Source organism: Notothenia rossii (assembly GCF_949606895.1).
Source record: "Notothenia rossii genome assembly, chromosome: 6".
Classification (NCBI taxonomy): Eukaryota; Metazoa; Chordata; class Actinopteri; order Perciformes; family Nototheniidae; genus Notothenia; species Notothenia rossii.
In genome coordinates this window covers 37,967,123-37,988,716 of record NC_136909.1, presented here as the reverse complement: position 1 = coordinate 37,988,716, position 21,594 = coordinate 37,967,123, and the positions used below count along the sequence as shown (strand labels likewise).

Sequence of the window (21,594 nt, the reverse complement as noted above, 5' to 3'; positions counted from 1 at the left end):
GCATACCTCCACCCCTCGAAAGTTATCGCTGACTCAGCCATGTTTATGCAGCACTGCACGTGGAGATGTGGACGCGCAAATCGCGCAGATTACGTAGCCTACATATACCCATAATACATTTTACCATAGTACTTGTACCATAGTACCATGTACCATGGTACTTTTGACAGATTGTACCATGGTACAAACCATGGTATGTACCATGGTACATTACTATATGTGTTATGGAACAAATACCATGGTACTATAAAATATACCATGGTACTATCTGTAAAAAAATACTGTGGTACATGTACCGTGGTAAATATACCATGGTACTATAGTACGAGTACTATGGTAACATTTCATATGGCTGTTGGAGGGCTTGACAACCCGCTAACCCTGGCACCATAACAATTACCATGGTAAATACATATGTTCTTGTATTTGTGTCACACCTGTACCAAACTGTAGATACTGTAGAATGTACAATGGTAGGCTATATCAAATACAAATAATGGACTGAGGCAAATACAAATAATACATGGACTCAACATGTATTTACATGTATTAACATTTTTAATTTATACTACCGAACATACAATATTGCATGAAAAAACATAATGGCCTAACGTGGCCGAACAAATTGATTTTTTTTTTAAAAAAAATTCCTTTTGAGGATCTTCGCCGAGTTGGAGAGTTTCTGGCGTATGTAGCCCTTGATCTCCGCCTCTGTCTTCTCTTTGAAGACAGATTTAACTTCACCTAAAGAGAGAAAGAAATAAAGAAAAGGGGAATTAACAGATGAAGAGACAAATTACAAAAACAGACAGACAGTCAGGTAGACAGCAGGGATGCAAACTCATCAGGTATGAAAAAGGTGACAAGGATCCAAGCCCCCCGACCACCCCACCCCATGGAAAATCGGCTTTAAATTTAGGAATAACAAATGATTGTAGCAGTCAGAACAACTAAAGCAGCAGTGTTAATAATAACAGAAACGCCAAAGAGTCACATCTAATAGAAATATATAAAAGCATTTATTTTAATTGTGTAGCAGTCAGTTTATAATTTTGGCAGCACTGTTGAGCATTTTGAAAATGCATTTTCATGCCTCTGTGCAAGGCTTAAAGAGCCTGTGACACGATTTTCCCCCATCATCCAAACCCATCAATTTGAGTAAATATTGTCCCCTTGAAAACCGTTACTGAACTGATTTTGGATATTTGTACTTTGATAACCATTAATCTGCCCTTCAATGTTGACCATTTCCTGGATCTTCTCGGGGATTCTTCAAGTCCCGCCAAATTATGGGTGACGTCAATGCGGGCACAGCGCTCCAGCTGCACCGTTCAGGATCCCAGCATCTGCATGTAAATGCACGATGGCGCACACAGCAGCAACCTCAGACAGCGATGACAGTTTAATTTTGAACGTGTCTGAGAGCTCATATGAGGCTGAAGGATCGGTTTATTTTGTATCTGTTAGAAGTTTAGGAATTAGGTGCGTCAATATGGGCGATCATACGGTCATGTAGCCAGTGGTGGACTGGTATAAAAAATCAGCCCGGGACTCTCGACCGGCCCACTTCGGTACCACTAGTAAATTGTCAACGGGGGGAGTGGGGGATGTGCTAGTGACTTATCCGACCGGCCCACTTCGGTACCGGTCCATCGGGATTCGTCCCGATGGCCAGTCCGCCAATGCACCCAGCCCACGGAAACTGTCAACGGGGGGAACCTCGCTGCGGGGAAACGGTGGACCTAGTGTCCCGATCGGAGTGGGAATAATAATAATAATAATAATAATAATAATAATAATAATAATAATAATAATAATAATAATAATCCGTGCATTTTATCCATTAATTTCCCCAACATTGTTGTAAAAAAAAACACACGTTTAATCCATGTTGGTGTACTACTACAACCAGTGGTGTAGTGGGGATGTTTTTACTGGGTGGACGGGGTGGTGGGTGGACGGGAGACACTATGGACGCGCTCGTGAACTGTCAACGGGGGGGAGGCTTGGGGACCTCTGTGTCGCCTGTCAGCGCAATTTACATGATGCCGTTTAGACAATATAATAATAAAGGGCGGTGCCGGCTGTCAGCGAACCGATCCGGCCTTTCTGCGCGACTATCACTCAAATGCGGGACATAGTCTCAATGTGTGGGACGCGGGACAAATAATAAAAATGCTGTGTGTGCAGTCCCGCACAGTGCGGGACACCTGGTCACCCTACACACACAGTTCTGCCCCTCACACACACACGCTTCAAATCAAGTTGCATAAATGCTTGAGCTACGTTTTTTATTATAATTACTGTGAAATCTGCCTATTATGTTTTCGTCATTATTACAACAAACACACACTTGCAACTGATAACACTGGCAATGATTTTAGATGTATTAGACTATTAAAAAAATAAATCATGCTTCAAATAAGTGGGGTTACGGCGTACCCCCGCATCCAACGCCCACTACACCATTGACTGCAACTACAAAAAGCTAAGGTTTGTTTTCTCCTCAGGAAATGCAGACCGGCTCAAACAAAAGATTTTTAAATCATCATCCTCACGATCATTTAATGTATCATATGTTCGCCGAATTGACATGAAAGCACTAATAAATGTAGTTTCATCCAATTGAGTTTACAAAAATAATCGATTTGTTTTTATATCACATCCGACGGGAGGAAATTCAGCAGCTCTCACTACCGATTTTTAATCCTAATTTAATCATCATCTTCACCACGATCATTTATGTTTATGTTCGCCGAATTGACATGAAAGCACTGACAAATATGAATATACTGTAGTCAACTTCATTAAAACGTTATTAACGTGCCTAAACTCAGTAATTCACCATTTCTACGCATGACAACACACTTTGTCCGTGTTTGGCTCTCTCGCCGCACAGTGAAGCGTTCCCGCATTGACGTCACTTCCGGCTTCCCCCAAAATCTCAAAATGAGTCGAAGGAATTTCCCCGCGATGTTCGAAATTATTGATATTTATCGGAACGGTATCGCTTTTTCTTTTTTAAACTGACGGTTCGAGATTACTAGTAGCCCACTATTTCATTGCACAACAGTTGTTGGGTTCGTGTCACAGGCTCTTTAAGTCTTTCTATCTTTATAGCCACATGGTGTAAAGTAACTAAGTTCATAAACTCAATAAGTACTATACTTGGGCACAATTTTGAGATACTTGTACTTTACTTAAGTATTTCAATGTTTTGCTACTTTGTACTTCTACTCCACTACAGTTCAGAGGTAAATGGTGTACTTCTACTCCCCTACATGTATTTAATACCTTTAGTTACTTCACATATGTGGATTAATTAAGTGAAATATAATCAAGTGTTAATTCAGACTTTAGTTCCACCTGGAGTAAATCCACAAGCTACCCTGCAGTATACAAAGTCATTCAAACTAGCTGCACCTTTAGCAGCTTTGAGAACACTTTCATGATCAATCATTATAAAACATATCATATCTATTATTCTGAAATGGACCAATCTGCACAATGACTACTTCTACTGTCGCTACTTTCACTATATTTTGATGATAATACTTTTCTACTTTTACTTGAGGAACATTTTGAATGCAGGACTTTTACTGTAACAGAGTATTCTGACACTCTGGTACTTCTACTTTTACTCAAGTACAAGATCTGACTACTTCTACTTTTACTCAAGCACATGATCTGAGTACTTCTACTTTTACTTAAGTACAAGACCTGAGTACTTCTACTTTTACTCAAGAACAAGATCTGAGTACTTCTACTTTTACTACAAGATCTGAGTACTTCTACTTTTACTCAAGCACAGTTAAATCAACATACCTTCAATGATGCTCAAAGCATTCCTGAGGGAATAATTCTCCCTCTCCAGTGCAGCAACCCTTTCCTCCAACGTCCTCTGGTAACTATTTTTGTTCACCTCTTGGGCCTATCAAAAAGCACACCATTAAAAAAAAGAAGGTTAGGTTTAAAAGCCAGTGTGGAAAGTTGGTTCTAAATAAATTTACTTGTGTTTTGAGGATTTAGCAGCCAGGTATGTATTGCACAGTTTAGGTACATTTAGGTCACTGCACTTTGGACTTAGTATAAAACAGATACATACCCTCTGAAGATCCTTATATTTTTGGATAATGTCTGTGGATGACGATGACTCCGGCCTTGGTTTTGTGCTTGGTCTCTCCTGAGAACAGACAACAACATATATAAATATTTGTTTTTGTGTGTGATTGTGTGTGTATCTTCATAAAGTGGTGGTGTTTCGATTTTGAATAACTCACCTCTGACTGTTCCACGTCGTCGTCCTCCTCCAGAAAAGGCCTCCTTTTCTTTGCCCTCTTGCCTTTTCCCATCGGCCCGGATTGTTCCAAAGGTTCTTTACCTTCAACCAGCCGGTTCCTCATTTTGAGGAGTGCACCTTTGTCATCTATTGGAAGCAACAAAGATATTCAGCCTATTACTTTGTACAATCCATATATATATATATATATATATAGGGTACATCAACATTTGTATGTGAGTCACATTGTGTGCTTACATGACAATACAGGACTGTCTCAGAAAATTAGAATATTGTGATAAAGTTCTTTATTTTCTGTAATGCAATTAAAAAAACAAAAATGTCATACATTCTGGATTCATTACAAATCAACTGAAATATTGCAAGCCTTTTATTATTTTAATATTGCTGATTATGGCATACAGCTTAAGAAAACTCAAATATCCTATCTCTAAATATTAGAATATCATGAAAAAGTATACTAGTAGGGTGTTCAACGAATCACTTGAATCGTCTAATTAACTCGAAACACCTGCAAGGGTTTCCTGAGCCTTGAAAAACACTCAGCTTGGTTCAGTAAACTAAATCACAAGTATGGGGAAGACTGCTGATCTGACTGCTGTCCAGAGGACCGTCATTGACACCCTCCATCAGGAGGGTAAGACACAAAAAGAAATTTCTCAAAGAGCAAGCTGTTCACAGAGTGCAGTTTCAAAGCACATCCACAAAAAGTCTGTTGGAAGGGGGAAATGTGGCAGGAAACGCTGCACAACCAAGAGAGATGACCGCAGCCTTAACAGCATTGTGAAGAAGAGTCGCTTCCAGAATTTGGGGGAGCTTCAAAGACAGTGGACTGAAGCTGGAGTCCAGGTATCAAAAGTCACTGTTCACAGACGTGTCCGGGAAATGGGCTACAATAGCCGTATTCCCATGGTCAAGCCACTTCTGAACTCAAGACAACGGAAGAGGCGTCTGACTTGGGCTAAGGAAAAGAAGCACTGGACAGTTGCACAGTGGTCCAAAGTCCTCTTTTCAGACGAAAGCAAGTTTTGTATTTCATTTGGAAGTCAAGGCGCCAGAGTCTGGAGAAAGGCTGGAGAGGAGCAAAATCCAAGTTGCTTGAAATCCAGTGTGAAGTTCCCACAGTCAGCGATGGTTTGGGGAGCCATGTCAGCTGCTAGTGTTGGTCCACTGTGTTTCATCAAGCCCAGAGTAAATGCAGCTGTGTACCAAGAGATTTTAGAGCACTACATGCTTCCGTCTGCTGAAAAGCTCTATGGAGATGAGGAATTCATTTTCCAGCATGATCTGGCACCTGCCCACAGTGCCAAAACCACCAGTAACTGGTGTACTGACCATGGCATTACTGTCCTCGATTGGCCTGCAAATTCCCCTGACCTGAACCCCATAGAGAATATGTGGGGTATTGTGAAGAAGAAGCTGAAAGACACCAGACCCAACAATGCTAATGAGCTAAAGGCCGCTATTGAAGCATCCTGGGCATCCATAACACCTCAGCAATGCCACAGGCTGATTGCCTCCATGCCACGCCGCATTGATGCAGTAATCCGTGCAAAAGGATTCCCAACCAAGTACTGAGTGCATTAATGGACATTTTCAAATGTTTGATTGTGTTTTGCTGTTATAAATCTTTTTTTTTTACTTGGTCTGAGGAACTATTCTAATTTTTTGAGATAGGATTTTTGAGTTTTCTTAAGCTGTATTCCATAATCAGCAATATTAAAATAATAAAAGGCTTGCAATATTTCAGTTGATTTGTAATGAATCCAGAATGTATGACATTTTTGTTTTTTTAATTGCATTACAGAAAATAAAGAACTTTATCACAATATTCTAATTTTCTGAGACAGTCCTGTATGTTGGTAATGATACTCTGTATAGGAAAATATAACATATGGTCATGTTACACACATTAGTATACTTATGATACTTAGGTGATAATACCTACTGTATGTAGCCAGGTGATTTAAACTATGTATTAGCGGCAGCTGGTGAAACATATTTTAGGTGGGGCTGTGGAAGATGGGGGGGATGGGGGCCAGGGCCGTGGGAAGTAGAGGTGCTGAGGGTGCTGCAGCACCCCCTGGTGAAGGACAGGGGATCTGCACTTCCACAAGATATAATACAAAAAAAAACGAATTTTCAGCCTTGATGTAACAACATTCATAATTAAGTAAAGATAACACCCTTTTTTCAACCCAGTTACATTTTCCATTTGCCCTGTATGATGGGCGCTGTAGGGATGAAAGTGAGGGATGTTGGCTTAGCAGGCGCCCGCAACTCACAGCCAAAGTGAGAGAGATAGAGAGAGGGGATACCGTGGGGATACGTTATCTCAGTGGGTCTCAAACGTTTTGATCACAATTTATGTAAACAAATATTTCCAAGGCACACCTTTATAATTATTAGGATAAATAAAAACAGGATTGAAATCATTCCAATGTATAGCCTACTATAGGACAGTAAACCAAAAATATCGTTTAAAACTGGAGATTTAAAAATATGCATAAATAAATAAATGTTAACTGGTAAAATAAGATATGAATGAACAACACAAATAAAATAAGTTACATTTATTTGTTATTGGCTATGGTAGGTTATTGGAAATGTTCACATACTTATTTGATTAATAAAATGCAAACCGATCTGTTGTACCCTCTAGATCAGTCGAGTAATTGGGCGCTCAAAGTGCACCAGATTGAAGCATTTGACTTTAAAATGTTAAAAAAAATCTTCCCGAGAGGGCCCCCCGGACCCCCCTAGAGGATGTGAAGTCCACCCCTCCAATTAAAACATGTTATAATACTAAATAACTTTGAAGCCTTGTTATATAAGCTGTCCACCATGTCAATATGTTTCTCTTTTGGTAGTGTATTGGTCTTTTGCAGAGGTTTTTCATTGCCAGCTAAAATCTTGCCTTATAGGGCAGCACATTGGTCAGAACCAGCCCTGGTGTCATCCCCACAGCACCCCCCATTTGAAACATGTTCCCACGGCTATGATGGGGGCATATTTTATACCAGGGGTCTGCAACCTTTTTGAAACTGAGAGTTATACCTGAAGGATAATGAACTATGGAAGGGTGCTTTTTTGATATCATCTAATTACTGTTTCCAATGGGCGACACTTTCTTAGATAAAAAACACTATTTTTTATTTTTAATAATAACTTTAGAACGGATTATAGAGCGCCTTTCATTTAACAGATCTGAGGACGCTGATTGGCTGAAATGTGCTGCCATATTTTTCGGGTAGCAACGGTCAGCGGTTGGCTGCTGCTGCGCTGGGGTGCTTAATTCCCAGACGAGAGAGGGTAATGATTCTAATGAAACATATAACGGTTTAGATTTGATATACTAAACAGTATTGTACTTATTATAAATATAAAACTTTCCATAGCGCCTCTATTGACCAGCCGCCACTGCTATATATTAACAAATAAAACATAGGCCTAACAACTGTTAATAATAATAATGATAAGCTGTAAATGTATGATCTATTTAAATATGCAAACGTACCGCCAGTTGATAACACTTTCGCAGTCCAAGCCGTCTTTTTCCCATTTTGGAGCCACCAGACAAGATACTCCTTGTCCAATTCAGGATCGTACTCCCCCTCAATTAAATTTAACCGGCCAACTTCGATTGTATCATTGCTAAATTCATTGAGCCCGTAAATGTTTGTGTTCAAAAGTAGCTCTAAGTAGTGGCAACAAAGTGATTACAATCCGGAGATTGCAGTTTGCACTGCGGTCTGTATCCTAGCAACGCTAGAGAAGCGGGAAGCGCGAGGCGAAAGTTGGGCACGTCACCACTCACCAGCTACCCTCAGCGGCAGAATAATCCGTGCCTGGAAAAAGTTCTTTAATTTTGATTCTCATTCACAAAAAGAGAGAAAACCTGAGAATGTACAAAAGATATTTGTCAGATTTAGGTAGATATTCACAGCACTACAAAACGGTACCGGAGGACCCGTATGGAGGCACAACTTGTGACAGGTAAGGACGGGTTTTCTTTTCACATTGGACGAACGGGATGAACTGCCAATATAAGACGTATTTCATTTGGTGGTTTTTGTCTCACATTACTGTATTCAACGAATTATAGCAGAGTATATTACAACATTTTGAAACGTTTTTTAGATGTACATGTATAGATTCACTTAGTGTATACTGCTATTATTCCTATTTTGATAGCAGTAGGGCAATATGTAAATTACGTTATAAAACATATAAAATCAATATTGACTCTAAAAAAGCTGAGACATATACAGTATAAACCAACCCTAGCTTTTTGCTGAGATGCCAAATTAAAATGCCCACAATCAATGTGTGTATAAATGTCTGTGTAACAGCTGTGTGATTTTATCAATTTACAGACTCTGACTCATCCAGTGATGAAGCTTCAAATGAAGATCGAATGGTGGGTGAGAGTATACTGTATTACAGTGACGATGAGGTTGTGTTAGATTCATTAAAATCCTATTATCAGGATAGTTATTGTGTAGCCTTTAGCTTTAACTCAGGCTGATCACCATTCTGGCAGGATATCAGATGACAAAGGGGAGGATCCACATCATGAAATTGTAGTTTTTTGCATTGACTGATCCACAGACTTAAGAAATTGTACTCACTGTTGGACTTAACTATGACTCTGCTTCTTTGTCACTGATTTTTTTTTTAATGCATTGCCACTGTGCATTGCCACAAGGTCATCGTTCGTCCGTCATGTACTGTCTTTGTATCCTGTTTGAATGCTCTTTTTATGATGTCTGTCGCAGGAATAGCCCCTCTTTTTTTATTGAATTAATTTGATTTCAACTTTTCTGTCTCCCAGAGTGACGATGAGGTAGAGATGGCTGCAGACAAAGGAACATATCAACAACATGAAATGGTACAACATACACATGCAGGGATTGTTTTACTTATTGAAAAAAAAAATGCATTCTGTTAAAATCCATGACCTTTGCTACATTACAGGTAGCAGTAAGAGACAACACAGTTTTCTATGATGATAAGAATACAGATTTATCCGACACAAAAGAAGTTGGGTTACAAATATTTAACAAAATGTATCAGGAGTTATTTTATAACTTATAGTTAACATTATTTTCACTGTATGCACATATGACTTTCACCCGCAATGCTACCTTCCCATTTAAATATATTTTGTTGTTGCATGCTAACACCTGTTCCCTATGGGCATCAATAAAGATCCATCTTATCTTATAGCCTTTTGCTGTCTCTCAGTCTGGAGGGTCATCAGAGGACGGAGGGGAAGATCCAAACCATGAAATGGTATAATTTGTGCAGGTCCACTTTGTTCCAGAAACACAAACTGGTGTTGCAAAATTTCTTGTAAAAGTAAAGATCTCCAATGAATTGTGTGTATTGACATGTGAGAACATCATAGCTAAATGTATTGCAATTGAACATGGGGGTAAGCTATATGTGATGAAAATGCCTTGGTTTGAGACAAGTCAAATGTTGAGGGCTAGCACAAACTGTTGAGACTCAATTTGTCTGCATATATATGATGATTTAAATGTGTTTTTATTTATGCTATTATTGTTTTTTTATAACTCACTGTTTGATCATTAACTGAATTTTGTAATGTATTTGTGTCTGTGACTGGGTAAATCTGTATGGATATTTCTAAATATGTGAGTAAAACGCCACATTGAAGCGCTGCATGAACTCAGTTGTCTCATTCAATAACAACATTGAGAACATCTTTATCTAAAGTGTAATTCTTTGGCTATTTTGTATGAAGATGTGTTGAAAAAGAAGATGAAAATATATGTTACCTAAAGGGAAACGAAACTAAAACCAGCAATGAAAAATACTAAACAAGGTATAAGACTTGCATTCACATAAAAAAAAAAAAAAAAATGCATACAATGGGACTTGAGTGATTATCATGATGCATACCATGGTAATGTCTGTAGTACCATTTGAATACTCTATGGAGTACCAGTTATCTGAGGTACCGCGGCATGTACTATAGTATCGGAGGTACCATGGTAGGTACCACGGTAACAGCTGTGATACAACGGTATGTACCAGGGTTATACCATGGTATGCATCATGGTAACATCTGAGGTACCATGGTACACTATGGTAACATCTGAGGTACCATGGTAGTACCATGGTGTACCATAGTACGTACCATGGTATACCATGGTATGTACTATGGTACACTATGGTAACATCTGAGGTACCATGGTAGTACCATGGTATACCATGGTACGTACTATGGTACACTATGGTAACATTTCTTATGGGAAACCTGCGGCGGAAACCCCACTTGTCTGTCAGTGTGATTATGACTGACTATGATTTAGTAGGCCTAAGTAACGAAGTAACGCGTGTCGGGGCAATGTTAGTAACTGTAGTGTGATTACTGAATTATAAAAGTAGCGCGTTAGTAGAAAATTCCACTGTAGCGACCGGTATATTAATGGGAAACCCTAAATGTTTGAGCACCCTCTATGAAACGTCAAGCTACCCCAAAGCACCACCAAAATAAATCTCTGGCGCCGCCACTGAGCCTGACTTGTGTTGGGGGGGCCCGACTCTTTTTTTTCTCCAAACCGTGGGCCTGACAGAAAAACCACTGCTGTAGAGAATGCAGCAGAGCAGTCAGACAGCGGAGAAGAGTTGATGTGCATCAGTTTGGGAACCGGTGGAGAGGCCGTGAACACAATAGTCAAACAGTCTCAAAAGGACCCATAGCCTATATGCCAAGATGCAGGCAAAAAAGCAACGTGTCAGAATTCAGGTGGACTGTGGTGCAACATGTAATGTTATCCAAGAAAAGTTTGTTAAAGGTGTCCAACCGGAGCAATGCAGCAGAAAGTTAATAATGTATAATGACACTTCACTGAAGCCCCTTAGAAAGTGCATGCACAGACATTGTTCAATCCACGAAACAAGAAATCTTACAGGCTTGAGTTTGTGGTTGTCAAGCAGAAGAAGCTTAAACTAGGAAGATCTGCAAGTGAATAAATACAATTGATAACAGTACAGCACCACAACATCCTGACTGTGGAAAAAGAAGGAGCTGGGACAGAGGAGCAGATAAAAAAAGAATACTCATGTGTTTTAAGGTGATGGGTGCCTAGAGGGAAAACTAAAGCTTGAAGTGGATCCAACGGTAGAACCAGTTCAACTACCAAAGAGAAGGGTGCCAGTGGCTTTATACAAGCCACTAAAGGAGGAAATTGCAAGTTTATAAGTTAATAAATAAATGCGCCGGTGAAGATGGCCGCATTGTCTTTTGGCTCCTCTCCAACTTTGCCCTTCTTCGTATTTTTTCAGTGTTTATTTACTTTTTGCCGTCTGCTTTTAACATGATTTGCAACAGGCAAGCCGACCGCACCAACTCTGCTATACAATATAGCAGAGAAGAATTTCTTCACATCAGAAACCGTATGGACAATAGCCCACTGACAGACAATGGAGATCTGCCATGGCTACCTGTTGCTGTCCTACCTGAGAAACGCAAGAAGAAGACCAAGCGGGGGTCCCACGCCGGGCTGCTGGTCAGACTGAGAAAACGAGGAAACCGAACCCCTCTTCCGAGTATTCTTCTGGCTAATGTTCAATCGATTGAAAATAAGCTAGATGAACTCAGAAGTCGGATTCTTACTTAAACTTTATTTATCCAGATTGTCCCTTGAGATCATAGATCTCTTTTTCAAGGGAGACCTGCAGCAATTAGGTTCCACATGAAACATAAAACAACATAAAACAATAGAGGATATCATACAACATATTAACAAGCTACGTTTATATACTTATCAACATTTACAAATAGTGTCAAAGAGCATTTCACTTAGACTTGCTTTAAAAACATTCAGAGGAATAAAATTGCTCAGTTTCAATTTTAGCTGTAGACTGTTCCAAGCAAGTGGCGCTGCGCACATAAAAGCTGTCTTACCTAAGACAGTCCTTGCTCTTGGCACATCTAACAAGACTACATTATGCGATCTCAGACAATAGCTGCTTGCAACTCTCTGTGTTATCAGTGAACAGATGTAATACGGGAGTTTACCCAACATAGCTTTATAAACAAACGTGTACCAATGACTGAGCCCCCGTACAGTAAGTGATGGCAAACCTGCCTTGGCATACAGGGTACAGTGATGAGTAAGTGCTTTACAATTAGTGACAAATCTCAGTGTACTGTGATAGGCGGCATCTAACTTGTTCAGGCAATGGGCAGGTGCATTCATATAGACCAGATCACCATAGTCCAGCACAGGTAAAAAGGTCACAGTGACTAGCCTTTTCCTGGCTTCAAAAGAGAAACAGGACTTGTTCCTGTAAAAGAAACCTAGTCTAACCCTCAGCTTTTTAAGCAGGTTATTGACCTGAAGTTTAAAAGTGAGACAATCATCAAGCCAGATACCTAAGTATTTATAACATGCAACCACTTCAAGTATTATCCCTTGCGCAGTTACAATATCCAAAACAGGCTCTGGTGTCTTTTTAGCTTTTGAAAAGAGCATTACCTTAGTTGTTTTAACATTTAAAAGAAGCTTTAGTTCAGAGAGCTGAGTCTGAATAATGTTAAAAACAGCCTGCAATTTAACACCAGCCTCCTTAATGGAGGGACCTGCACAGTACATCATGGTATCACCCGCATAAAAATGTAAAGTAGCGACATCGACATTTTCACCTAAACTGTTGATATATATAGAGAATAAAAGTGGACCTAAAACAGAACCTTGGGGAACACCATTAGCAATGTTCAACCACTCAGAAGTGAGCCCATCAAAGTGAACACATTGGGACCTTTCAGAGAGGTAGTTCACAAACCACCCCACTGCATGGCTGGATATGCCTATACTGGCTAGCCTCTGCTTTAAGATGCGATGATCGACGGTGTCAAACGCTTTGGACAGGTCAATAAATAGAGCTGCACAACTCTGCTTATTGTCTAAGATACTCGTAATGTCATTCACCACTTTCATTGTCGCAGTGATAGTGCTATGTTTCTTTCTAAAACCTGACTGATGTTTAGACAGGATATCACTTTTACATAAAAACTCCCTTAATTGTTCACTCACTCGGCGTTCGAGCACCTTCGCCAGAACTGACCATTTAGAGATTGGCCTTTAGTTGTTTAAAATAGTTGCCTCCCATCCTTTTAGTAAAGGCAAGACATATGCTGACTTCCATACTTTTGGAATTGCATTTGTGCTGAGGGAGAGGTTCAAAAGAGAAGTGAGAGGTGGAGCAATAAAATCTGCAGCTATCTTTAAAAAGAAAGGTTCTACGTTGTTCGGGCCAGCCGGTTTCTTAGGATCTAACTTAGATAATGCTTCATGAACAACATTAACAGTAAAAGGAGTAAAACTGAAAGGGTTTTCCAGACCACATTGTTCAGAGTCACGGATAGGGGTGTTCACAGAAGCAGAGTTAGTCACAGAATCAAACAGAGAACTGCAGGACACAAAATGCTCATTCAAGCAATTTAGCATAGTAGCCCTGTCTGATATAGAGCCAGATGCTGTGGTAAGGCAAGGAGGTAGCTCATTACGGATCTCACCGGTGGAAATCGATTTTATGGCTTTCCAACATTTCCTTGGATTATTTAGGTTCTTTGTGGTAACTGACAAATAATACTTCGACTTAGCACTTTTGATTTGTGATGTGAAGCTATTCCTTAGCTGCCTAAAACGCAGCCATTCTACCTCTGAGCCTGATTTCCTAGCCTTTGCCCAGGTCTTGTTTCTCTCATGCAGGAGACTGGACAGTTCAGCAGAAAACCAAGGATTGTCTCGTCCCTTTACTCTAAATGTACGCAGGGGTGCATGTCTATCGATGATCTCCATAAAACCAAGATAAAAATAAGACCATGCAGTTTCTACATCAGCACACAGATCGATTTTTCCCCAATCAAACCCAAACAGGTCATGTACAAAACCCTGCTCCACAAAATGTCTTATGTCTCTCTTGATGATAATACGAGGTTTAACATTTTGGACCTTAGTGTCCCTAATTGTGGCTACAACACAGTGATCACTCAGATAATTCGCAAATACTCCCACAGATGAATATTTATAGGGATCATTGGTTAGAATGAGATCAATTAGGGAGGGTTTATTTGGGAACTTAATGTTAGGGCGAGTAGGACTGTCAACAATCTGAGTAACATTCCAAGAGATACAAAGGTTTTTTAAATCCTCTGATAATGCAGTTAACCAGTCCCAGTTAAAATCACCAAGTATCACTATTTCCTTGTAGTCTAGACGCGATAAAAAATTTGCTAGCGAAGACAAGGAGTCCTTGACAGCTGAGGGGGGTCTGTAACAGCCCACCACCGTGACCTGTTGCCACTTCTATATTTAAGGCTAAAAATTCGAATTGCTTACTGATAGATTTGGAAACTAATGAGGATACACTGAACTTATTCTTAACATAAATGGCAACACCACCACCTTTATTGGGCCGGTCGGTACGATACCCATTATAACCATTTAAGGCAATGTCAGAGGCCAAAATATAGTTATTTTGCCATGTTTCTGATAAAACAATGACGTCAGCGTCAGTCGAGCTTGCCCAAATGTGGACAAAATCCAGTTTACCTAACAGACTGCGCACATTCAAGTGGATGAGACCAAACCCAGACCTAGCTTTAAAATCAGCAGGAGTAGCGATCTGACTACTACTACTGGGCGGACCATGGTTAGGTTGTACATTTCCTGACAGTAATAAAACAACAAAAAACAGGCATCTTTTCCTCTTAAACGACACACATACATTGTCATCTACTTTATAATCACCGGAAAAGTCTGCAAGAGTGTGATTAGAGTAATAAGCACTCCATCAACGCGGGCAAACAAACAGGTGGGAGCAGGCCTCTGCAACAGCAGAACCAGGACAGGTGGAAAGCAGGCCCCAGCCGTGGCGAATCCTCCTCGGCACAGCAGCACACGCCCGGTGGAAGCAGGCCCCAGCCCGAACGTGGAGCCACTCAGTCTCTCCGCGACGTCTCCGGGGTAAAAACCTCCTCAGCACAGCCGTACTCTACAGGTGGGAGCAGGCCTCCGCAGATCGCAGACACCAGACAGGTGGAAAGCAGGCAGCAGCAGGTGGTGCCGCTCCGTCTCTTCGCGGCGTCTCCGCGGGGGAAAACCACCTCAGCACAGCCGTACTCGACAGGTAGGAGTAGGCCTCCGCAGGTGATTGCTTTTCAACGGGACATTAAGAACTGTAATGTGTCAATTCTCACCGAGACTTGGCTAAACCCCGAAATCCCGGACTCCGCCATTGTTCCTGACGGATTAACTATTTTCCGCCAGGACCTGACAGTTAACTCGGGGAAAAGTAAAGGAGGCGGTGTATGTCTCATGATTAACTAGAACTGGTGTACAGATGTGAGGATTATTTCTTCTGACTGTTCCGCTCATTTAGAGCACCTCATGATCACATGCCAGGCTTTTCACCTGCCAAGAGAATTTACATCTGTTGTGATTACAGCAGTTTATATTCCGCCGCTCGCCGACAACAACACGTCACTCGATCAGCTGTTTGGGATTATCGACAAGACCGAGACTTCACGGCCAGAGTCGGCATTCATTGTGGCTGGGGATTTTAACACCGCTAACATGAAGAAGGTCCTGCCGAAGTACTACCAACACATCAGCTGCTCGACGCGCGGGGGAAACATACTGGACCATTTTTATTCCCCTTTTCGACATATATAATAATGTCCCCCGTGCGTCACGACTCTTTGAAACATCTCTGTTCCCGGAAATGCATCTGTCAGAATCAGAATCAGAATACCTTTATTAGTCCCACAGAGGGGAAATTTGCAGCGTTACAGCAGGAAAGAGCCACAGACAGCTTAGTGTTGCATATCTTAAATGCGTTAAAAAAGTACTAAGTTATAATATAATAAACAAACAACACAACAAAATGCTAAAAAAGTACTAAGTTATAATATAATAAACAATAAACAATATGCTAAAAAAAGATAAAAACATTTTTTTTTTCATAATTTTCAAAAATACAGATCAAAAAACCAATCAAATCTACAAATCAAATCCTGTAGCTGCAGCCCGGTATATTACAGTTATTAAAGATGGCATATGTATATAAAGTATATATTGCGCATAAAGCACATATTGCACATAGTTTGATGGTATTTAACAGCAGCAAGTTACACAATCTACAAAATACAAGATAGATACCTTGTAACAGTAACAAGGGTTTAGCAGCCAGGTATAAATTACAGTTATTAACGGCATATATATATTGATTGATTTAGTGGCCAGGTGTAAATTACACAGTTATTAACTGCATATATATATTGATTGATTTAGTGGCCAGGTATAAATTACAGTCAATATACACTGAACAAAAATATAAACGCAACACTTTTGTTATTATTGCTGGGGGGGTCCGAAAACCAGTCAGTATCTGGTGTGAGGGTTAGGGTTAGGGTTAGGGTTAGGGTTAGGGTAATGTTGTGAATCGAGTGGCCTGTGTTCGTCGTCCATAACATACGCCTGCCCATACCATAACCCCACCACCACCATGGGCCACTCGATTCACAACATTACCCTAACCCTAACCCTCACACCAGATACTGACTGGTTTTCGAACCCCCCCAGACTCCCCCAATAAAGCAAAAATGCACGTTTCAGAGTGGCCTTTTATTGTGGCCAGCCTAAGGCACACCTGTGCAATAATCATGCTGTCTAATCAGCATCTTGATATGCCACACCTGTGAGGTGGGATGGATTATCTCGGCAAAGGAGAAGTGCTCACTATCACAGATTTTTTCAGATTTGTGAACAATATTTGAGAGAAATGGTTATTTTGTGTATATAGAAAATGTTTTAGATCTTTGAGTTCATCTCATGAAAAATGGGAGCAAAAACAAAAGTGTTGCGTTTATATTTTTGTTCAGTGTGTATTGATTGATTTAGTGGTCAGGTATAAATTACACAATTATTATATTATATTGCACAAATTTGGTTTGTATTTAGCAGCAAGGGGTGTTATAGTCTGTGTTGTGGTGTGTGTGTAGGAGGGTCTACTAGGGGCAGTGCTGGTTGTAAAATCTGACCGCTGCAGGAAGGAAGGACATGCGGTATCTCTCTGTGTGACAGGTGGGGTGCAGCAGCCTGTCGCTGAAGGTGCTGCACAGTGAGGACAGGGTGTCCTGGAGGGGGTGGGACATATTGTCCAGCAGGGAGGACAGCTTGGCTGCCATTCTCCTGTCTCCCACCACATCCACAGTGTCCAGTCTGTTCAGTCTCTTCCCGTCCGCAGCCGAGATGCTGCTGCCCCAGCAGGTCACACCATAGAAACTGGCTGATGCCACAACAGAGTCAAAGAAGATCTGAAGGAGTGCCCCCTGCACCCCGAAAGACCTCAGTCTCCTCAGCAGAAAGAGTCTGCTCTGTCCCTTCTTGTACAGAGCAGCAGAATTATCAGTCCAGTCCAGTTTATTGTTCAGATGAACACCCAGTTATTTGTAAGATTTCACAATCTCAATGTCCGCTCCCTGGTGGTTCACTGGTGTCGGGGGGGGAGTGTTGGCGCCGTCTGAAATCCACCACCAGCTCCTTGGTCTTCGCTGCATTCAGCTGAAGGTGGTTCCTCTGGCACCAGAGGGTGAAGTCCTGCGTCAGCTCCCTGTACTCCCTGTCGTCCTCGTTGGTGATGAGGCCAACGATGGCGGAGTCGTCAGAGAACTTCTGCAGGTGACAGGTTGCGGTGTTGTGGGTGAAGTCGGCAGTGTAGAGGGTGAAGAGAAACGGTGCCGGCACCGTCCCCTGGGGGGCACCCGTACTGCTGATTATGGTGTCTGATTGACACTCCCTGGTCCTCACGTACTGTGGGCGGTTGGTGAGGTAGTCCAGGATCCAGGAGGTGAGGTGGTGATCCACCCCCGAGAGCTGCAGCTTGTCCCCCAGAAGCGGGGGCTGGATGGTGTTGAAGGCACTGGAGAAATCAAAGAACATGATCCTCACAGTGCCCCCAGCATTCTCCAGGTGGGAGAGGGACCTCTGCAGCAGGTAGATGACGGAGTCATCCACCCCGATGGCAGGCTGGTAGGCGAACTGCAGTGGGTCCATTGATGGTCTCACAAGGGGCCGGAGGTGTCCAAGGACCAGCCTCTCCAGGGTCTTCATCAGCTGTGATGTCAGTGCCACCGGCCGGTAGCTGTTGAATTCCTTGGGGTGAGGGGTCTTTGGCACAGGTACCACACAGGACGTCTTCCACAGTTTTGGTACCCTCCCTTGCTTCAGGCTCAGGTTGAACAGAAGCTCTACAATCCCACACAGCTCATCTGCACAGGATTTGAGGAGGCTCGTGCTGATGCCATCTGGACCCACCGCCTTCCTCGCCTTACACTTCTGCAGCTCCCTCCTCACCTGGTAGGTTGTGAAGGAAAAGGTGTCGTCTACGAAGGAGCCGTGGAGGACCCATCAGTGTATCCTCTGCAGTGTTGGGCAAGTTACTTCCAAAGTGTAATATATTACATATTACTTATTACTATCTTTTGAAAGTAATAAGTTACATTACAATATTACTGTCTCTGAAATGTAATGAGTTACACTACTTTCGTTACTTTTGAGTTACTTTCACCAAAATAACCGCAAAAGAATGGCTAGGTATTTTAAATGCTGAAATGTAGTTTAGTGCAGCTCATTGCAGACGACTTGAAAGAATATGGCGTTCCACTAAACTTGAAGAATCTCGTTTAATTTGGCATATTACTCTCAATGAATATAAGAAAGCACTGCGTAAAGCGAGAGCAGCCTACTACTCTTCATTAATAGATGAGAATAAGAATAATGCAAGATTTCTTTTCAGCACTGTAGCCAGGCTGACAGAGAGCCACAGCTCGACTGAGCCTTCTATTCCCATAGCACTCAGTAGTAATGATTTTATGTGCTTTTTTAACGATAAAATTGTTACTCTTAGAAACAAAATCAATGACCTCTTGCCTTTGACCAGTATAGTATTATCAACAGCTCCCGGAAACGTAAGTTCTAATATTACACTAGATAGTAAACTAGAATGCTTTTCAGCCATAAACCTTGAACAATTAAATTAAATGATTCTCTCTTCTAAACCATCAACATGTATCTTAGACCCGATTCCAACTAAGCTGTTAAAATAAGTTTTTCCATTAATTAGCACTTCTTTATTAAATATTATGAATATGTCTTTATTATCAGGCTATGTTCCACAATCATTCAAAGTAGCAGTGATAAAACCGCTTCTTAAAAAGCACAACCTCGATCCAGAGGTTTTAGCCAACTATAGACCTATTTCTAATCTTCCGTTCCTCTCAAAAATTCTTGAGAAAGCAGTCGCAAAACAGCTGTGTGATTACTTAAAAAACTATGATTTATTTGAAGATTTTCAGTCTGGCTTTAGAACACAACATAGCACAGAGACAGCTCTGGTTAAAGTCACAAATGACATTCTAATAGCCTCAGACAAGGGACTTGTCTCTATTCTTGTCTTGCTCGATCTTAGTGCTGCATTTGATACTACCGACAATGATATCCTATTGCAAAGACAAGAGCACTTAGTTGGCATACAGGGAACTGCTTTAGGTTGGTTTAGGTCCTATCTATCTGAACGCTCTCAGTTTGTGCTTGTCAACGATGAATCTTCCATGCGAACCAAAGTTAGCCATAGAGTGCCACAGGGCTCAGTGCTTGGACCTATTTTGTTCACACTATATATGCTTCCGTTAGGCAATATTATAAGGAATCATTCTGTAAACTTTCATTGTTATGCGGATGATACTCAACTATATTTATCAATCAAGCCTGATGAAATTAATCATCTAAATAAAATTCAAGACTGCCTCAAGGACTTAAAAATGTGGATGACCTTACATTTTTTGATGTTAAACACGACCAAAACTGAAGTTATTGTACTTGGCCCGAAGAATCTACGAAACAAATTATCTAAAGATATACTAAATGTGGATGGCATTAATTTGGCCTCCTGTGAGACTGTAAGGAATCTTGGTGTTATTTTTGATCAGGTTTTATCCTTTAACACCCACATAAAATCAATTTCAAGGACCGCCTACTTCCATCTACGTAACATTGCAAAAATCAGGCATATCTTGCCTCAAAACGATGCAGAGAAACTAGTCCATGCATTTGTTACTTCAAGGCTGGATTATTGTAACTCTTTATTATCAGGGTGTACCAAGAAGTCAGTCAAGTCGCTTCAGCTGATTCAAAATGCTGCAGCTCGTGTACTAACCAGAGTTAGGAAAAGGGACCACATTACTCCTGTTCTGGCTGCCTTACACTGGCTCCCTATAGAACAAAAGATAGAATTTAAAATTCTTCTTCTGGCCTACAAAGCCCTTAATGGGCAGGCGCCATCTTACCTTAAAAAACTCATTATACCCTACTGTCCTACTAGGGCATTGCGTTCCAAGAATGCAGGGTTGTTGGTTGTTCCTAGAGTCTCTAAAAGTACAATGGGAGCCAGAGCCTTTTCTTATCAAGCTCCACTTTTGTGGAATCAGCTTCCAGTTTGTGTTCGGGCGGCAGACACCCTATCCGTTTTTAAGAGTGCGCTTAAGACCTTCCTTTTTGATCAAGCTTATAGTTAGGGTTGATTAGATTCAGCCCCTAGTTTTGCTGATATAGGCTTAGTTTGTCGGGGGACATCTTACTTCTTCCTTCTCTCTGTCTATACCTGTGTACTCTCATGTTCCGATTAACCCAGCTTCCCCAAATTTCTTTCTTTTTGGTGTCTATATACGCCGGGATCCGGAGTCATGGATGATCCTGCGGTCCTGTGTCATGGATTGCGAGTCCTGGATCTTGAGTCGTGGCTGTGGTCCTGGATCATAAGTCCTGGATGGATATACTCATGGATTCATCTTCCTATTATACACACATGCATTTCCAAACATTTGGACTACCTATGTTGCAAATGTATTATCTTTTCAATTTACACACGGCATCTATTGCACGTCTGTCCGTCCTGGGAGAGGGATCCCTCCTCTGTTGCTCTCCCTGAGGTTTCTCCCATTTTTCCCTTTAAACTGTGGGTTTTCTCTGGAAGTTTTTCCTTGTACGATGTGAGGGTCTAAGGACAGAGGGTGTCGTATTGTCATACTGATATTCTGTACAAACTGTGAAGTCCACTGAGACAAATGTAACATTTGTGATATTGGGCTATATAAATAAACATTGATTGATTGATTGATTGATGATCTGTTACTGATGGTCCGATCATATTTTTCAAAAAAGATTAAACATTATATGTTCTATAGATTTTACTTG

General features: G+C 41.1%; 1 protein-coding gene and 1 long non-coding RNA gene across 2 annotated transcripts; one reads left to right on the top strand and one right to left on the bottom strand.

Annotated features, from left to right (window-relative positions):
• Positions 1-574: 574 nt before the first annotated feature.
• LOC307042144 (uncharacterized protein) lies at positions 575-8,010 on the bottom strand. Its single transcript, XM_079685875.1, has 5 exons — positions 7,818-8,010; positions 4,281-4,426; positions 4,106-4,183; positions 3,826-3,931; positions 575-744 (listed from the first exon to the last, which is right to left on the bottom strand). The coding sequence occupies exons 2-5, from the start codon at positions 4,401-4,403 to the stop codon at positions 638-640; spliced, it is 414 nt and encodes a 137-aa protein (XP_079542001.1). The 5' UTR covers positions 4,404-4,426; positions 7,818-8,010; the 3' UTR covers positions 575-637.
• Positions 8,011-8,125: 115 nt separating this feature from the next.
• Positions 8,126-9,987, top strand: LOC307045152. Its single transcript, XR_013809791.1, has 4 exons — positions 8,126-8,296; positions 8,677-8,720; positions 9,135-9,191; positions 9,530-9,987. It is a non-coding gene; the product is annotated as an uncharacterized lncRNA (long non-coding RNA).
• The last annotated feature ends 11,607 nt before the right edge of the window (positions 9,988-21,594 follow it).

Excerpts from the sequence above, each read along its gene's own strand:
- LOC307042144 (XM_079685875.1), bottom strand. The coding sequence starts at position 4,403 with ATGAGGAACCGGCTGGTTGAAGGTAAAGAACCTTTGGAACAATCCGGG. Across the intron at positions 3,932-4,105 it reads AATATAAGGATCTTCAGAGG|GCCCAAGAGGTGAACAAAAA; the intron begins GTATGTATCTGT and ends GCTTTTTGATAG. Across the intron at positions 745-3,825 it reads TGCTTTGAGCATCATTGAAG|GTGAAGTTAAATCTGTCTTC; the intron begins GTATGTTGATTT and ends TTCTCTCTTTAG.